Here is a 14,081-nt window from a genome sequence, read left to right as displayed (position 1 = left end):
TCATAATAAATCTTATCAGTTGGGATTTGTCACCTATCGTCACTTCCGTACGTGTAATTAGTGACGTTGTAGTCCATAGAACAACCCAGACTCAGGTGTGTAGCCAACAATATTTAAATCCTGGACATAGGTCTCTTCCAAGGAGTATAACAACACATCATCGGCCTTCCTCATCGGTTTTTCGGCTAATGTCCATCTACATTTTAAATCATCTGCACTTATAATTATAGGATCCTGTCTAGTGCCTCTAGATACTGTTACAAATTAAATATAATACATATATATATTTTCCCATAAAGCCACCCAAAGGCCCCGGGATCCATGGCGCCGAGATGACAAAGACTCAACTTAATTATAATATCATAGGAAAAAATAATATTCTTGCGCAAAATCTAAACTAATCGGCAATATACTCCGTCAAGAAGCATTCTGCTGTAATAAATATTTGTAGGCCTATACCTACTATGTGTGTCTGTATAGATATAAAGTCCCTCTGGAAATCGGCGGTATTGTGTTGTACAGACCCGCGTGAAACAGCAATCAATCATGGGGCCAAACATGCATCTAATGGCCCTTTAGGACTGTGTGCCGAAATAAGGTAGCTTTACCCTAAAAAAATAGACTATGTTTAATAGTAAATGTGTATGAAACTAGCATGACTTGTTGTTTAAATTTAACTCTGTTTAGATATTTAATTATTCATCGTTGTTATTAATCAATAAGAAAGAAATATAAAAAAAATACAAATATTGCAATAATTAAAATAATGTTTCTAATGGAGATATAATAATAAATAATATATTGCGACACATACCTATAGGTTTAGGCAGTTTTTAACCAACAATAGCCTGCCCTTGTGCATACAAAGTAATAAATCGACAATCATGCGTTTTTTAATTAAATAATTAATAGACACAATTACACACCTGATGCACATTTCTAGTTCCCCGTGGTTCCTACCCTTACATAATAGGCGTGAGATGAGAGAGGCATCGCAACCTATTTACGCAGCGTGTCCATAATGAAACCTTTTTGGTTGTGTTTGTACGCGGCGGTCTGGCAACACCGGCCGTTTAGCGCGCGGTTTCATGACGGTCGCCATTTTCTACCGATATTGTTGTCGTAAATAGGGAAAATATATATTATAAAGAATAATTAGGGATATTTTCAATATAGTAGAAATTTTAATTTTAAATGAGAGAAATTATGTCATTATATTTATAACACAACAGATTACTACTAGGTTCTATTTCACTGCTAGATAAGTCTTATGAAGCCGGCCAAACGGGCCGAACTTACCTCAGCTCAGCTCGTATGCAATTTATCGATTCTTCCGAGGAACTTCATGATATCTATGGTGGAACAGGATCACTATAAGTTGCTGTCAATACCTATAGTTACAGTCTAATAACGAGATGAAATAAATGTGAAAATTATCGCTAAGGTATTAATCGAGGAGTATCTATTCTAAAAGCACAATATTTCTTGTAACTTCGAAACAAATGCTTCAGTTACACAAAGCCTGTGCGACCTTCAGCTTACAAACACAAGACTTTGTTTACCCAGCGAGCCAACGTTGGGTCCAACGCTTGAAAAGGGAAAAAGCTGGAATTTCTGTAAACACACCGTAATTAATCATTAGTTTGCGCGGGAAAAGTACTGGTAATCTGTGTTCTTAATTTCAGTATTTGCTTGCAAAAGTAACTAACAGCTCTTTGCGCTGGCTGTTTTTATTTACTCAGCGCTAATAAATTTATCACTGAGCAAAATTAGCTACTTTAATTCCTTCTGGTCACTACTACTTACAGTATTTCAAGAGCTCCAGTTTATTTGCGAGCGAAACATTAACCTCTGATACCCAAACTTGCTAACTCCAGAGTAAACCAGTTGGCCGTGGATTCGAAACTTAATTTGCGAAGTTAGGACGTTTTATTAGAAAGTACATTGTATCAAGTTAGATCGATACTCGTTGTCACCGCTTTCACGGCGGTGTGACGTCACTAACTACACTCGAGATGGAGCCAATCGTAATAGGATCTTCAATAACGTATTGTTTTCAGTCGTAACCGTAGTTTGCACAGAGTTCTAGACAATTAAACTAGGTTTATGTCGGTCGGCCCTTTGGGTTAGTTTATGATGCTGCAATACTGGGCGGTTACCGCTGTTAGGAGCTACAGATCAAGGCTGCTCTAGTCAAGATCCTATCGTGATGCTTTTGAGGTTGTTGAGTAATGAAATATTATTTACTCCCGTGGCTTACAATACCCATCCTAAGCGGGTAAATACAATGTTTTATGTAATAGTAGGTATAGTTAGCGGAACGAAACAAAAAGTTTTATCTGTATATAGTTATCAGTCATTCATTATACAAAATCATACTGCCAACGAGTATTGTCGATTTGAATTATTTATAAGCGGTGTGGTATTTCTGTAAAACAATAATTTATAGAGTTTAACGCTTCAAAAGTTCAAAATAAACTGTAGGATAAATCAAACAATAGCTCCATTGTGAGGATGAATATTTAATATTATTTTATTACAATTTTAAATATGTCGCAATGTATTCATGAAAACGATGCATTTGTAACAAGGTTGTAGTATGATAAGTTGTGGTGGCGATAAGTACTTCGGAGCTGTAGTTTTGAATATAAATTTGTTCTAGATTTCTCCACGACCTTCGCAATACTTCGCGTCAACTCAAAAAGTTTTTCCGTACACACATGTCTTTCTCTCTCTACTTTCTTAAGGGGATCCCTAAAGCTAAAATGCTAAAGTCGGCTTGATATACTTGATTAGATTGGAAAAACGGTGGCTTCTATCACATTGATAAAAATATATATTGAAGCAGAGGGTATACTGAACATGTTAGTTGCTTATAAATTGGTGCAGGATTATAATAAGTATGTTAAAAAAAATTGCAAACACACCATGTCTTTTGCCATTTTTTGACTTATTATGAAAAAACCCTCGAAATCAGAGGGCCCATTTTCATGGAATCTTATATGTATGTGTAGGTAATTAAATTCTTAACAAAGTTACCTTAAAGAGTTGGATTTAATGGACCAGAAGTCAACTTTTTTTGCAAAAAACTAATAAATTCCGGTTTAAAAATGATGACACCGTGACAGATTTCAGATTTCTTCAGTCGTCGCCCTGGTGGCGGCCTGTTAGGAGCGATACCCACGCCATTTTATTTTTTATCAAATATTTCACAAAAACTGATTAAATCAACAAATTATGACTACAAGTATTATAATACATATGCATTTGCTATGGAAAGTTAATTTTCTAATCATTTTAGATGCAGAAAAGCCGAAAATTCTTAGAAAACATTTCGCCTTTTCGATTTGTTTACATTTTTTACTATAGAGTTACAGATGCATAGATAAAGGTAAACATTGCACATAATGACACTTATTAGATTCTCCGAATAAGAACTATACGGTCAATGCAGTATGCCAAAGCGCGAGCCTGTTTATATTCTGAGGGGTAATTTATTTTATTTTAACGGTTGTGTATGGTAGGTAAGCTACACAATATACAGGGTGTTGAAAAGTAAGTTCATAATTTGTTTTATTTGAAACCAAAAACCGTAGTTAATTAAAAATATATATATTTTAAGATGTGGTAGTCTGTACACTACAGGTTGTTAAAAATAAGTAAGTATTTTTAAAAATTGAAGATCTAAAATTTACATAATTTTTTAAATCTATTTAACAAGCTTTGCAAAAAAGCGGTTAAGTGCGACTGTATCTCGCCATGAAAAAAATGAAATGTTTACTGTAGCTATGAATTTTATGCGTTACAAGTGGAATAAAATACCGCATAATATTATGTACAACTATGTAAGAGCCTAGTTTTTAAAAAAAAACTCATAAGAAAATATTAAATACACAGGTTTTTTAACCCCTGAAGGAAATAGAGGGGTGTTATAAGTTTAAAGTAAGGGCTGAATTTTTTTTTTAAATTAGGGTGATAGGTAATGTATATTTTTAATGATTTTTTCAAATAGATAAATGTTATACCATTTTTAAATTGCCATAAAATTACCTATAGTTATAGTTATAGAAAAGGGCAGGGCTACCAGTGCCCATTCGCCACTGCAACCTAAAAGATCTATAAATTATGACTCCCCATGCCGAGTCTCACTCTACAGGCCCAGGTCTTTTATAAACCTGATATTACCTATACAGGATGTTGCAAAAAGGGTATACTGTGCCGAAAGGGTTTGACTCAGGGGTTATTCTGAACAACTTTTGTTCTCCAAGTTTTGGAAATTCTCGAAAAATAAATTCGGTCTCTATAGTAAAAAGTCACGTGATCGAATAAGTTTCTATGTAAAAGGTTTTGTTACGTGAATTTTCAAAATTGTAGAAGAAAAGTGGATCAGAATGGCACCTAAATCCACTTTTGGCTAAGCTTTATACCCTTTTTTCAATACCTTGTATAAAATATCGTCAGCGTCACCTTAGATCGTAATCATCGTAACTCCTCGTGACCAAATTTTAGAGGAGACAAAAATACTGTTTTATTTGTAGTTCTAGTTGGCATACTACCCACCTAAAGTTTTTTTTAACTAGCCTAAAAATGATTTGTTTAGACAGTCTATCTTCCTGTTCAACCGCAGCCTGAGTGCCAGTGACTCAATGACTGAAAGGAGGCCATTAGTGCTCCTAAATAAATAAAGCAGGCCTGTAGATTATCTTTCAGTGTACCGACACATCTGATTGCTGTAAGAGCCTGATAAGCTCTTCGAACGAGTCATACCTCTGTGGTGGTACGGTTTCGACCTTTCGGACAGTCAGTTTGGCATCCGAAATGCGGATTCGAATAGTGGGTACAATACTTTGCGTTCGTTCACTGTCGGAGCAGGATAAGAACCACGGGCGAGTTGTTGCGCTGGCTGTTTGCTTAAAAATAGTAACCGCGTTCAACTCTATCCCCTAGAGGGCGAACCTTTAGGGCGGCTCTTGTATACCATCACTTGTCTTCTTATCTGCAGAAAATTGACAGAGGTCATACGTGTCTAACAAGTACATTAAGGATGCGAAAAGAGAGGGTTTGTTTTCACTGAAGAAGTTCAGTTGCGGAGTTCCACAGCGGTAGGTCTTGGACCCCTCTGCTGTGGAACTTGGCATACAACGCGGTCCTGCAAATCAAGCTCGCAACGGCGTTAGCACAGTGCATTTTTCTAATGTCACACAGGTCGTGAGGTAGGCTGAGAGCCTCCTTCGGGGATGACATCCCAATGATTCATTACGAAAAAATTGCTGCAGCTGTGCTCGCCATGCAGTGCATGGGCTACTTCCGAATCTGGGGGGCTGTTGCAAAGGAGTCCGTTGCCTCTATACGGTACGGGTTCCGTGCGATCTATGATCCTTCCGGGAGCACCTGTCTTGTCAAGTCGAAGAGAATGGCTCGTATTCGACGCAACCTGCAGTACTGGTGGGATTGGTTGGAGGACAGGACAGCAGGAAGCTGCAGCAGCCGTCATGCTGTGATTCGACGGATAGATGCAAAAAAAAGTTGAAAGTAACTTCATGTTAATAAAATATTAGATCTTAATTTAACAACATAACATTGCAAAAAAAAAATTACATTGTTGAGTATGTTATTGTAATTTACTAAAGTAGTAATAAAAACAAAGGCTTATTGCATAGTTTTCGTTCACGTTCGCCTACATCGCACGTTGTATATGAGAATAAAGGGTATAATTACTAAGTTTTCTTGTTTAAAAATCACGGTTTGGGGTTTAGAGGAAAACAAATGGTAAAATGCGGAATACAGTTTTTTTTTTTCGAATAAAGAGGAAAACATGTGAATTCAAAAAACGTTTCTATTGACACCAAAGAGTACTTTTCGCCGAGAAAAGTGGAGTTACAATGTTTGCGATCTAAAGTGATGATAGAACTAGAACTTATTTTTTCAGTTCACCTGCTGTTGAGTGAAATCGTAATTAGGTAAATGACTCCTTGACATGAAAATAACTTTTTTTTATAATCGTTATAACAAAACCGTTTTTTTTAATACAGCAATATTTGTAGGTGTACTTACAGTGAGCAAAAGAGCGCAGCAAGGTGTACATTTTTTGTTTTTTAAGAAACAAAAATATTATTTCTATCATATCCCAAATACACATAAGTACTTAAAAAAAAAAATACACACTCTCGCCTTGTACTAATGTACTCCCTTGCGGGGGTACTTACATGTTATTATTTTTCTGGTGACCTCCCCATATCCCTTTGCCAGCTACGTAACCTTTTGTGACACCCTGTATATGCAGAATTCTGCAAACTACTGTTCTGCTTTTGAAACACCAAAAAAAAACAGGTCGTCTAACTAAAAGGTCACGTGACCAAAAAAAAATTATATGAAGAAGCGTTTTTTTCATGAATATAAAAAATTACGTTGGATAAAAGTTTTTCAGAGTGACGCCTGAGTAACGCCCTTTCGGCTAACTATACTTTTTTTATTACACGGGGGCAGAGTTTAATACAACACCCTGAACTATTAAAATTTTCGCGATTTTTTTACATTCTGATTTCATTTCCTGGCTTAGAAATAACATCAATAACATGCTGCACACGTAGGTTTCGGCATAGTATTAAACCCTTTTTGCAACAACCTGTATAAATATCGGCACGGGTACGACTTTATATATAATTAATTATTAAATATTAAAAATACTTTCAAATAAAAATAAATATTTTCGTATCACAAAACAATATTACTTACTTAGTATATTTTTAACAAAGTGGCATGTCTTCACTTTTATGTTTTCGAGTACTATGTTAAAATTTCATGTCATTGTCCGTAGAACGCCCCGCATACCTCAACCCCCCCTCACTAGATTTGACAGATTCTGATTTTCTTCCAGCTTTAGTGACAGCCTTAAATTCGGCAACCGGCGGCGTTTCTGTGGCAGATAAATCCTTCTGCAATCGAGTGTGTCTTGCAATAAGTATAGTTTTGTTTGCACCTGAACTAGGTGTCTCTATGATTAAGTAATTAAATATTTTATTACTGAATACTTTCAGTTACACCTACATCATAGAGAGACCTAAATTTAAACTGCACGAACTCAGATACAAACCAGCCTATACAAGCAATTTAAACAAACTACCCTCACGACAGCGCTACTCAATAACGCAACAAAAACAAAAGCTAACTTCCCAGTGAACCCACAACCATGTTCTCGCGTGGTGTGGATTAAGTGATACACGAGTGAGACCCGAGTGAAGTGAGATCAAAGTGAGTTTTACGGTGAATCCGCCGGGTGGTCGGGGCTCGTCGGGCCGCGAGGCTCCACGCGCGGGCATGCATATGTGCTACGAGCGGCCAGGAGTCGTGACTCCCCTTAACGGGGCTGTTGGGTAAGTTGGAACAGAACCTTGAGGTGGTAAAATAGAGCCAGCCCTTTTAGCGATGAAACCGCCTTGTTTGTAGTCTATATTTCCGCTGTAAGGGTAAAATCAGACGAACGGCAACAACCGCATGCAACTGCACGCAGTCGCGATGCAGCCCCTCTGTGGTCAGCCTTAGATACTTCATAATAAATGTTTATTAATGTATTTCTCTATTCAAATCTTGAAACTTTTAGTCAATATAAAGAATGTATCCAAGATGATTTACGGACACTTCCACTCCTCACTGCAGCGAATTTAAACGGAGGACTTTAAAATCATATTAAAAATTCCTATAGGCAATTCTGAGGTAAATGAGAAATTTCGTAAATTAATATTTCACTTCGAAACCTTACTCAAAAGATACGGCTTCCAATCTCTAAGGAGATTTCCGCGTGTTTTTATAAAAGTAATCGAATAGCTTAGTGAAAGCGAGAGCATTATTGTATTCTATTACCCAATAAGTGCTCCACTTTGGCCCAACGACATATTCTACTGTGTATGAGAGCGTAACTTCATTTGTTCGCAATACATTGTTTTTTCTCCACGTCTTAGATTAATGATAAACGGACAAGATGGAGTGTTGCATTCATAATCCAAGCAAAAAACTGACCTCATTGTGTTTACTATCAAACCATTTTAAATTCAACTTAATGACAATCATTGTACCAATGAATATTGTCACAAATCTTCTAAACGAACTGATTCAACATAAGAGCTCAATAGTAGAAGTTAAGTGGCATGTAATTTTTTATCGAGACGTTTTTTTTGTACTGACGCTCCATCTAGTTTGTATTAAAATATTGTTGCTCCACGTTAAGTGGCCGTCAAGATGCTGTCAATTCATGCAACTACCTTCATAATAGAAACTTTATTGAAGATTTTCATCAAAGCGAGTTTTATGTTACACAGTCGGTATAAAGTGGCGTTTAACTGTCGATTGAAGAGGGCGACTGCGCTTAAAGTGTTTCTTTGTAAGATAAACATGTTGTATTTTACTCGGAATTATTTCTAGGAATCTAGAATAATAGTTTAATTTTTTTCTATTTAGTTTATAAAGTTTTTAAGAAGTATATTATTGCTTCTACCACGGATACCTCTAAAGCATTTTTGATTTTCTTCCATCCAATGGTTATCTGGTCAAAGTAGAGATTGATATAAGCTATAAGGCCGCCTTTTGTACCTACAGTTTCTATTTTTAAGTTTATTCCATATTGCATTGTTCTGTCCTTGGTGCAAATTAAGAGTATTGTAAATTGGTTTCATATAATTAATTAAATTAAATAACGATTGCTGCTACTGTACATTACTAATTATCAATCTTTTAGCAGCATTGCTTATCTGTCAAAACTGTCATAACTTTCATGGATCTGATATAAGTATATGTTTGACAGGTAAGCGATGCTGTTTAAATTTTGTTGATTGCTAATGTTTCATTGATTTGATGATGATTGATGATGATATTGAAATATATCGAGATTGAAATGTGCCATATTTAAACTAAGACAGAACTAGTACATATTTAAAACACCATAGTATGATGTGAAATGATCTCGTTATTATTAATTATTTAATTAATTAACAGACGTCCCAGTCTCAGGATGTCGTTTAAATAGAGGTGGCAGGTACACACACTGACACCCTATCATTTACATATAATATTGGAGGAGCGGAAGGCTACGGTTAATACAATCAAAGTTGCCACGTTTGGTGTTAAATTATTGACGCCATTTTGAGTATGTAGGTACCGTCAGCAAAAAAATATGTATACCCCCAGTGCTGTTGTTTGAACTTAATAGGTACACTTAAGGGTACTCTCACTTAACTCTTTTGCTTACTGTACTAAGGCAGTCAAGAGTGTCTGGAAATAGCTTAACTCTTACAATATGAATATAATTAAAATTAAACTTCTTGCAAAATTCCTGAATCGGTAGATGTTTATTGTGTTAGAGTTTTATGTATTATGGCGTGGTTTATGCAGCAATTTAACTATTAGCCTACCGCGTATATATGGGAATTCTCGGCCACTCAAAAAATGCTGTACAGTTTTATAGATTTCATTCCATAGCAACAGAGTCATTACTGACTTCGTCTCAATTTAGCTTATTAGGCGTGATTGATATTGAAACACCATCGAATATCAAAGTAGCAAAATAAAGTAATTATTGAATCGTAAACATAAATAAAGACATAAATTGAATCGATGTTTTTAGTAGAAAATTGAATCTGTCTCAATTAATTGCTTATTTACTGCACCGAGACATGATTTTATTACTAATACCTATATAGTACTGCCTATTTATGTTATACAACTTTATAACTGCATATTCGGTGCACTAAGCAACTTATTTCCAAAGAAAAAAATACGAATATGTTATTAAAGCTCGCCTAGGTCTCTTGACTATTTTGTATAAGGAATATAATTCTTATAATTCTTAGTTTCACGAATATTTCAACGATTAAAGTTTCCTAAAGGTGAGCATCGAAACATCGTCGGCAATGCCGATGAAGTGGACGCACTTTGTGAATTTCTATAGAAAGAATACTGAATGCGATGCGTCTGTGGCGTACGATGGCGAAAGGTAGACGCGTAAAATTACCTCCTCTTTCACCCCAAAACTCCATGTGTCGAAGGAAGTCATCCTGTAAGTATAGTACAGTAGCTCGCGTTTTTAGGTACACTATTAATTATTAAAGTTGACAGGGTGCCGCCGCCGCTACACTATAATAACCGATTTGTAATGAAACTGCACTAAACTTCTTAAAGGCTATTTTAAATTGCACCGCTTGATAATTTGTTGGAAAAAGATGAGAAGAGGTTTTATAGCACATTAAAGTTAACGAGTATTTCGTACTAGCATGTGAATAGAATATAAACAGGAGGATTTATTTCAGACATTTATTATTAAGTTTCGAACGTTTTATCCTCCGACCGAATAACAGAGGTTTTCTGTGTTATTTTTTTTAACTTAGCTCAGTCGAGATCGCGATGGATGAGTTTGGTTTGCTCAACGCCGATAACTACAAACGAAATACGTTAGGTGGTGTTGATGGCCACTAATTCTATAAAAAAATATATTTTTAACATTTCCGGAAGTATTAAAACGCGATTCACGCTTGACCTGTTATTTACTGGAGCGCGCACCACCTATGGACATGAACTATTTTCGGTTTATTTTTAATTGAATTCCGCCGTGTGTGCTTAACTGTACACTATTAATAGTCTCGCAACCTATCTGTTATTAGTTGTCAGTTTCATGTGGCCGTGTCGATAAATAAACTGCGTTTGTTATTATTTGTATTGTCTATTGCTTCGTTATTGGCCTTTTTAACACTCTTTATGTGTTAAAAGGGGAATAAGATACACTACAGATATTATACTGAAAATATGCTACATATTATGTATGTTCTACTTTACATTTAAACCATCTTCGATAAGAAGTCGGTAGTAGTTATATGAGGAAGACTGAGGACATACCTTTGTGGCACTGCTTGGGAGAGGCCTGTGTCAAGCTGTGGACTGTTACTATGATGATGATGATTATGATGATGATATGTATGTATAAAGGATGTTGCAAGAGCGGTACAGAAAGCCGCGAAGTTTGAAAAGTTTTTCTGGTTGACCTCCTAAGTCAGCATCTTTCAGCTTACCTAACCTTTTTTAACACTTTCAAATAATATGTTTAATGTACATGTTCTCTGTATCGTGTATCTGGGTTGATCTCATCCAGATTTTTCCCGCCACCTTAACTATGTAAACGTTGCTGCAGCCGAACCTAACCCGACATTTCTCATTCTTTCCAGTTACGACAAGTGGGCGGGCGGCGGGGGCGGCGGCTCGGCGGCGGGCGGCGCGGGCGCGTGGGGCGGGCGCGAGCGCGAACGGGAGCGCGAGCGCGAGCGGCAGGCGCGCGCGCACCAGATGTCGCAGTCGCAGGCGCCCGAGCCCGACGCGTCCGCTCTGTTCCCGGCGCCGGTCAAGGTTAGTTACATAGATATATTATGTAGTTATATATTAGTTAGATAGATGGAATATTTTTTATTTGCATACAAAAAGAAAATAAGTTACATAAATTATAATACTAAGAAGTGCAAAAATTAAGGTCTTATCGCTTGAAGCTTTTGTTTCAAGAGTGAGTTATGTACAGTTAGTTGCCTGCACAGAAACCTGACTTCTCTGACATTTCTACTGAAAGCGGGTTAGATTTCTTTGCCTAGTGGTTTTTTCGAGGGTGTTCTCGTAAAATCATGCGACCTCTTATGTAGAAGATCAGTTGCAGGACATAGGCCACCTCCAAGAGCGACTGGTTATCCTCATGATCACTTCAAATATATACACATGTTGAGATATCACACTATACAAATATTTAGCATCCAATATGTTTGTGTTTAAACCTACCCAGCTGGGACTCGAATCCTATCCCTCAACACAACAGTCAGTATAGACAATATACGCGCTGGTCAATGCACCTGTAGGTAGGTACACTGGAAAACGTTAATTTTCTAAACTCGAAAATCCCGAAAGAAATAGTGCTTCAAAATGAGCAGTCCCGCCTTTTACAGAATATCTAACTTGATTCCTTTATGAATACAACTTATTTCAAACAAATTAAATCTTTATCCCCACTTTAATCAAATTCATTAATTTCACTCAGGTAATCTTTTCCCCTTCAGAACATCTTGACCTTTTTTTGAAATGTTGAGCTCGGAATAATGTTGTATTGCAGTTAAAATAAAACGAGCAGATTACTCATTAAGATGAAGAAATGTTGGCTTTTACAAGGAGTGCTTTTCCGTCACTTACGCTTCTCTGTCACAATACGCGTTCCAGGATTTTAAGCTTTACTTATTGCAGAAATATCTCCATTTTACGCATAGTGATGTTTATTTGGTTCTCGTCATTATAACAGCTTACAAGATTTCTACTTTACCAGTGTTTTAAACTTCCGATCCACCCATACGCTTTGTTGTTTGTGATCTCCAACAATCGTTCATAAAAAATGGAATACATAAAAAACTACTTTCTTCCACAAAAAAGATGGGGAATGGAGATTATCCCCCGGATCCGTAGTGTGCGCGGCGATGGGCGGCTCGCCTGCTATAATGCATACAAATGAGCCACCACTGAAAAGGATCAAATATACTGCGTTTCGCTAGTTGGGAATGTGGAATTGTGCTTAGGTTTTTCGAGTGGAAAGTTAGTTTGTTCGGTGCTTGGTTGAGGATTGTAGTCATTGCGGTTGTAATGTTTTGAAAATGAACCTATTATTATTTATCCTTGCGAATGTAGTATAATTATTTGGTCAAAAGCCTTATTGGATAGCTGAACCGAAATATTAATTTTTTTATTGCAAACTATCTTTATTTTTCCATAGATAATGTGTGCATCAGTATATCCTGTAAAATTACCACATTCTCAGTGTGTCAGATAATATCTTTGGTCAGTTGCAATTCATGTTGTAACCAATGTGAGCAATGTACCTAAGTGTGAGTGAGACAAAAGGCAAGACGTGCAAATTTTTCCACCCGGACTTGTAAAGCAACAAGTAGGTTTCAGCCCAACAGTTTGCGACACATATTGATTTGCTAAGCCCTCCAGTGATAGGTCCCTGAACTTAGTTAGACAAGGGGCATCGACCCCACGGCTAACCGAGCTGAGATATGCAAAAGTGTTGAAATTATTGCGCCCTTATCATTCAGATAATATGTTATAAATAGCCAAGCTGATAAGCGAAATGGCGGACGTATTATACCTTGCTTTTTAAAGCTTTGTAAAAATAGATTCAGATTTATAGTTCCATTCATAAGCGTTCAATTCAAATGTTGGTTTAAATAGAAATGCATGTAAATACTGTATACTTATTAAAATCTAGCGGAATCAACTTAACCAGTAAGATCGAAAAAGGTAAAAAAATAAAAAACAAAAATAAGGAGGATATAATTTTGTACTTTCACATTTACCATACATAAAAAGTACATTAATTACCATTATTTATCACTATCACATTTACCATGAATAAATTGCACGTAACAGTAACTCGCAATAGTAAAATAACGTAGTGCATAAAACATGACATTGAAACGTAACCTTGTGCTCAAGTAAGAAGCCAAGGTAACTCCATCTTTTCAACAAAACTAGTTTCTTATTAGCTGTTTTTACGTACCTAAATGACTTTTTTGGGTAGCCAAAATCAATACTTTTATGACTAGGTACTGCTACTAGATTTTCAAGACGATTTTCATGTATAATTATTCAGTAATTGTAGCTGGCAAAATACAGACCCATAAAATGACAAAATAGCTATTTATCATTGCATTTCCTTAACCGTTTCAGTATTCAAGTGGAAAAGCCACTCGTTTGTACCCACGTAGATTGCATAATTATAGTGTGCTTCTCAGTATACAATAGTGGCTACGCGTGCATATATTCTGAGAGCATTGGAAGCGCCATTGCAACTACGTACGTATGCACAGTCACAGTTGTACGGACAGTGCAAGGAAGGTACAGTTACCGTTTTTCCAGTGTATAATCGCTGCTCTTTATTTATTGTATGAGGAAAAACTTAGAGATATAAATAAGTCAATAGCAAAAGGTCTGTGGTATTTAACAGTATCTCCTAAATCCAATGAATGCTAAAAGACAAAAGTCATAGATAAAGGCTTAGTAAACGCCGAATT

The 14,081-nt window shown here is 36.4% G+C and overlaps 1 protein-coding gene across 1 annotated transcript in view; it reads left to right on the top strand.

Moving 5' to 3' along the window:
* The window catches only part of LOC105383511 (AF4/FMR2 family member 1), a 111,885-nt gene that overhangs the window by 3,027 nt on the left and 94,777 nt on the right, over nt 1–14,081 (top strand). The window contains exons 2-3 of the mRNA XM_048625561.1: nt 7,038–7,373; nt 11,208–11,385. Of these exons, the coding sequence (XP_048481518.1) occupies nt 7,318–7,373; nt 11,208–11,385 (234 nt within the window). The 5' untranslated portion in view covers nt 7,038–7,317. The remainder of the gene's footprint in view (nt 1–7,037; nt 7,374–11,207; nt 11,386–14,081) is intronic.

The sequence above is a fragment of the Plutella xylostella genome, chromosome 14 (assembly GCF_932276165.1).
Source record: "Plutella xylostella chromosome 14, ilPluXylo3.1, whole genome shotgun sequence".
Lineage (NCBI taxonomy): Eukaryota > Metazoa > Arthropoda > Insecta > Lepidoptera > Plutellidae > Plutella > Plutella xylostella.
This window is presented reverse-complemented; position numbering and strand designations above follow the sequence as displayed.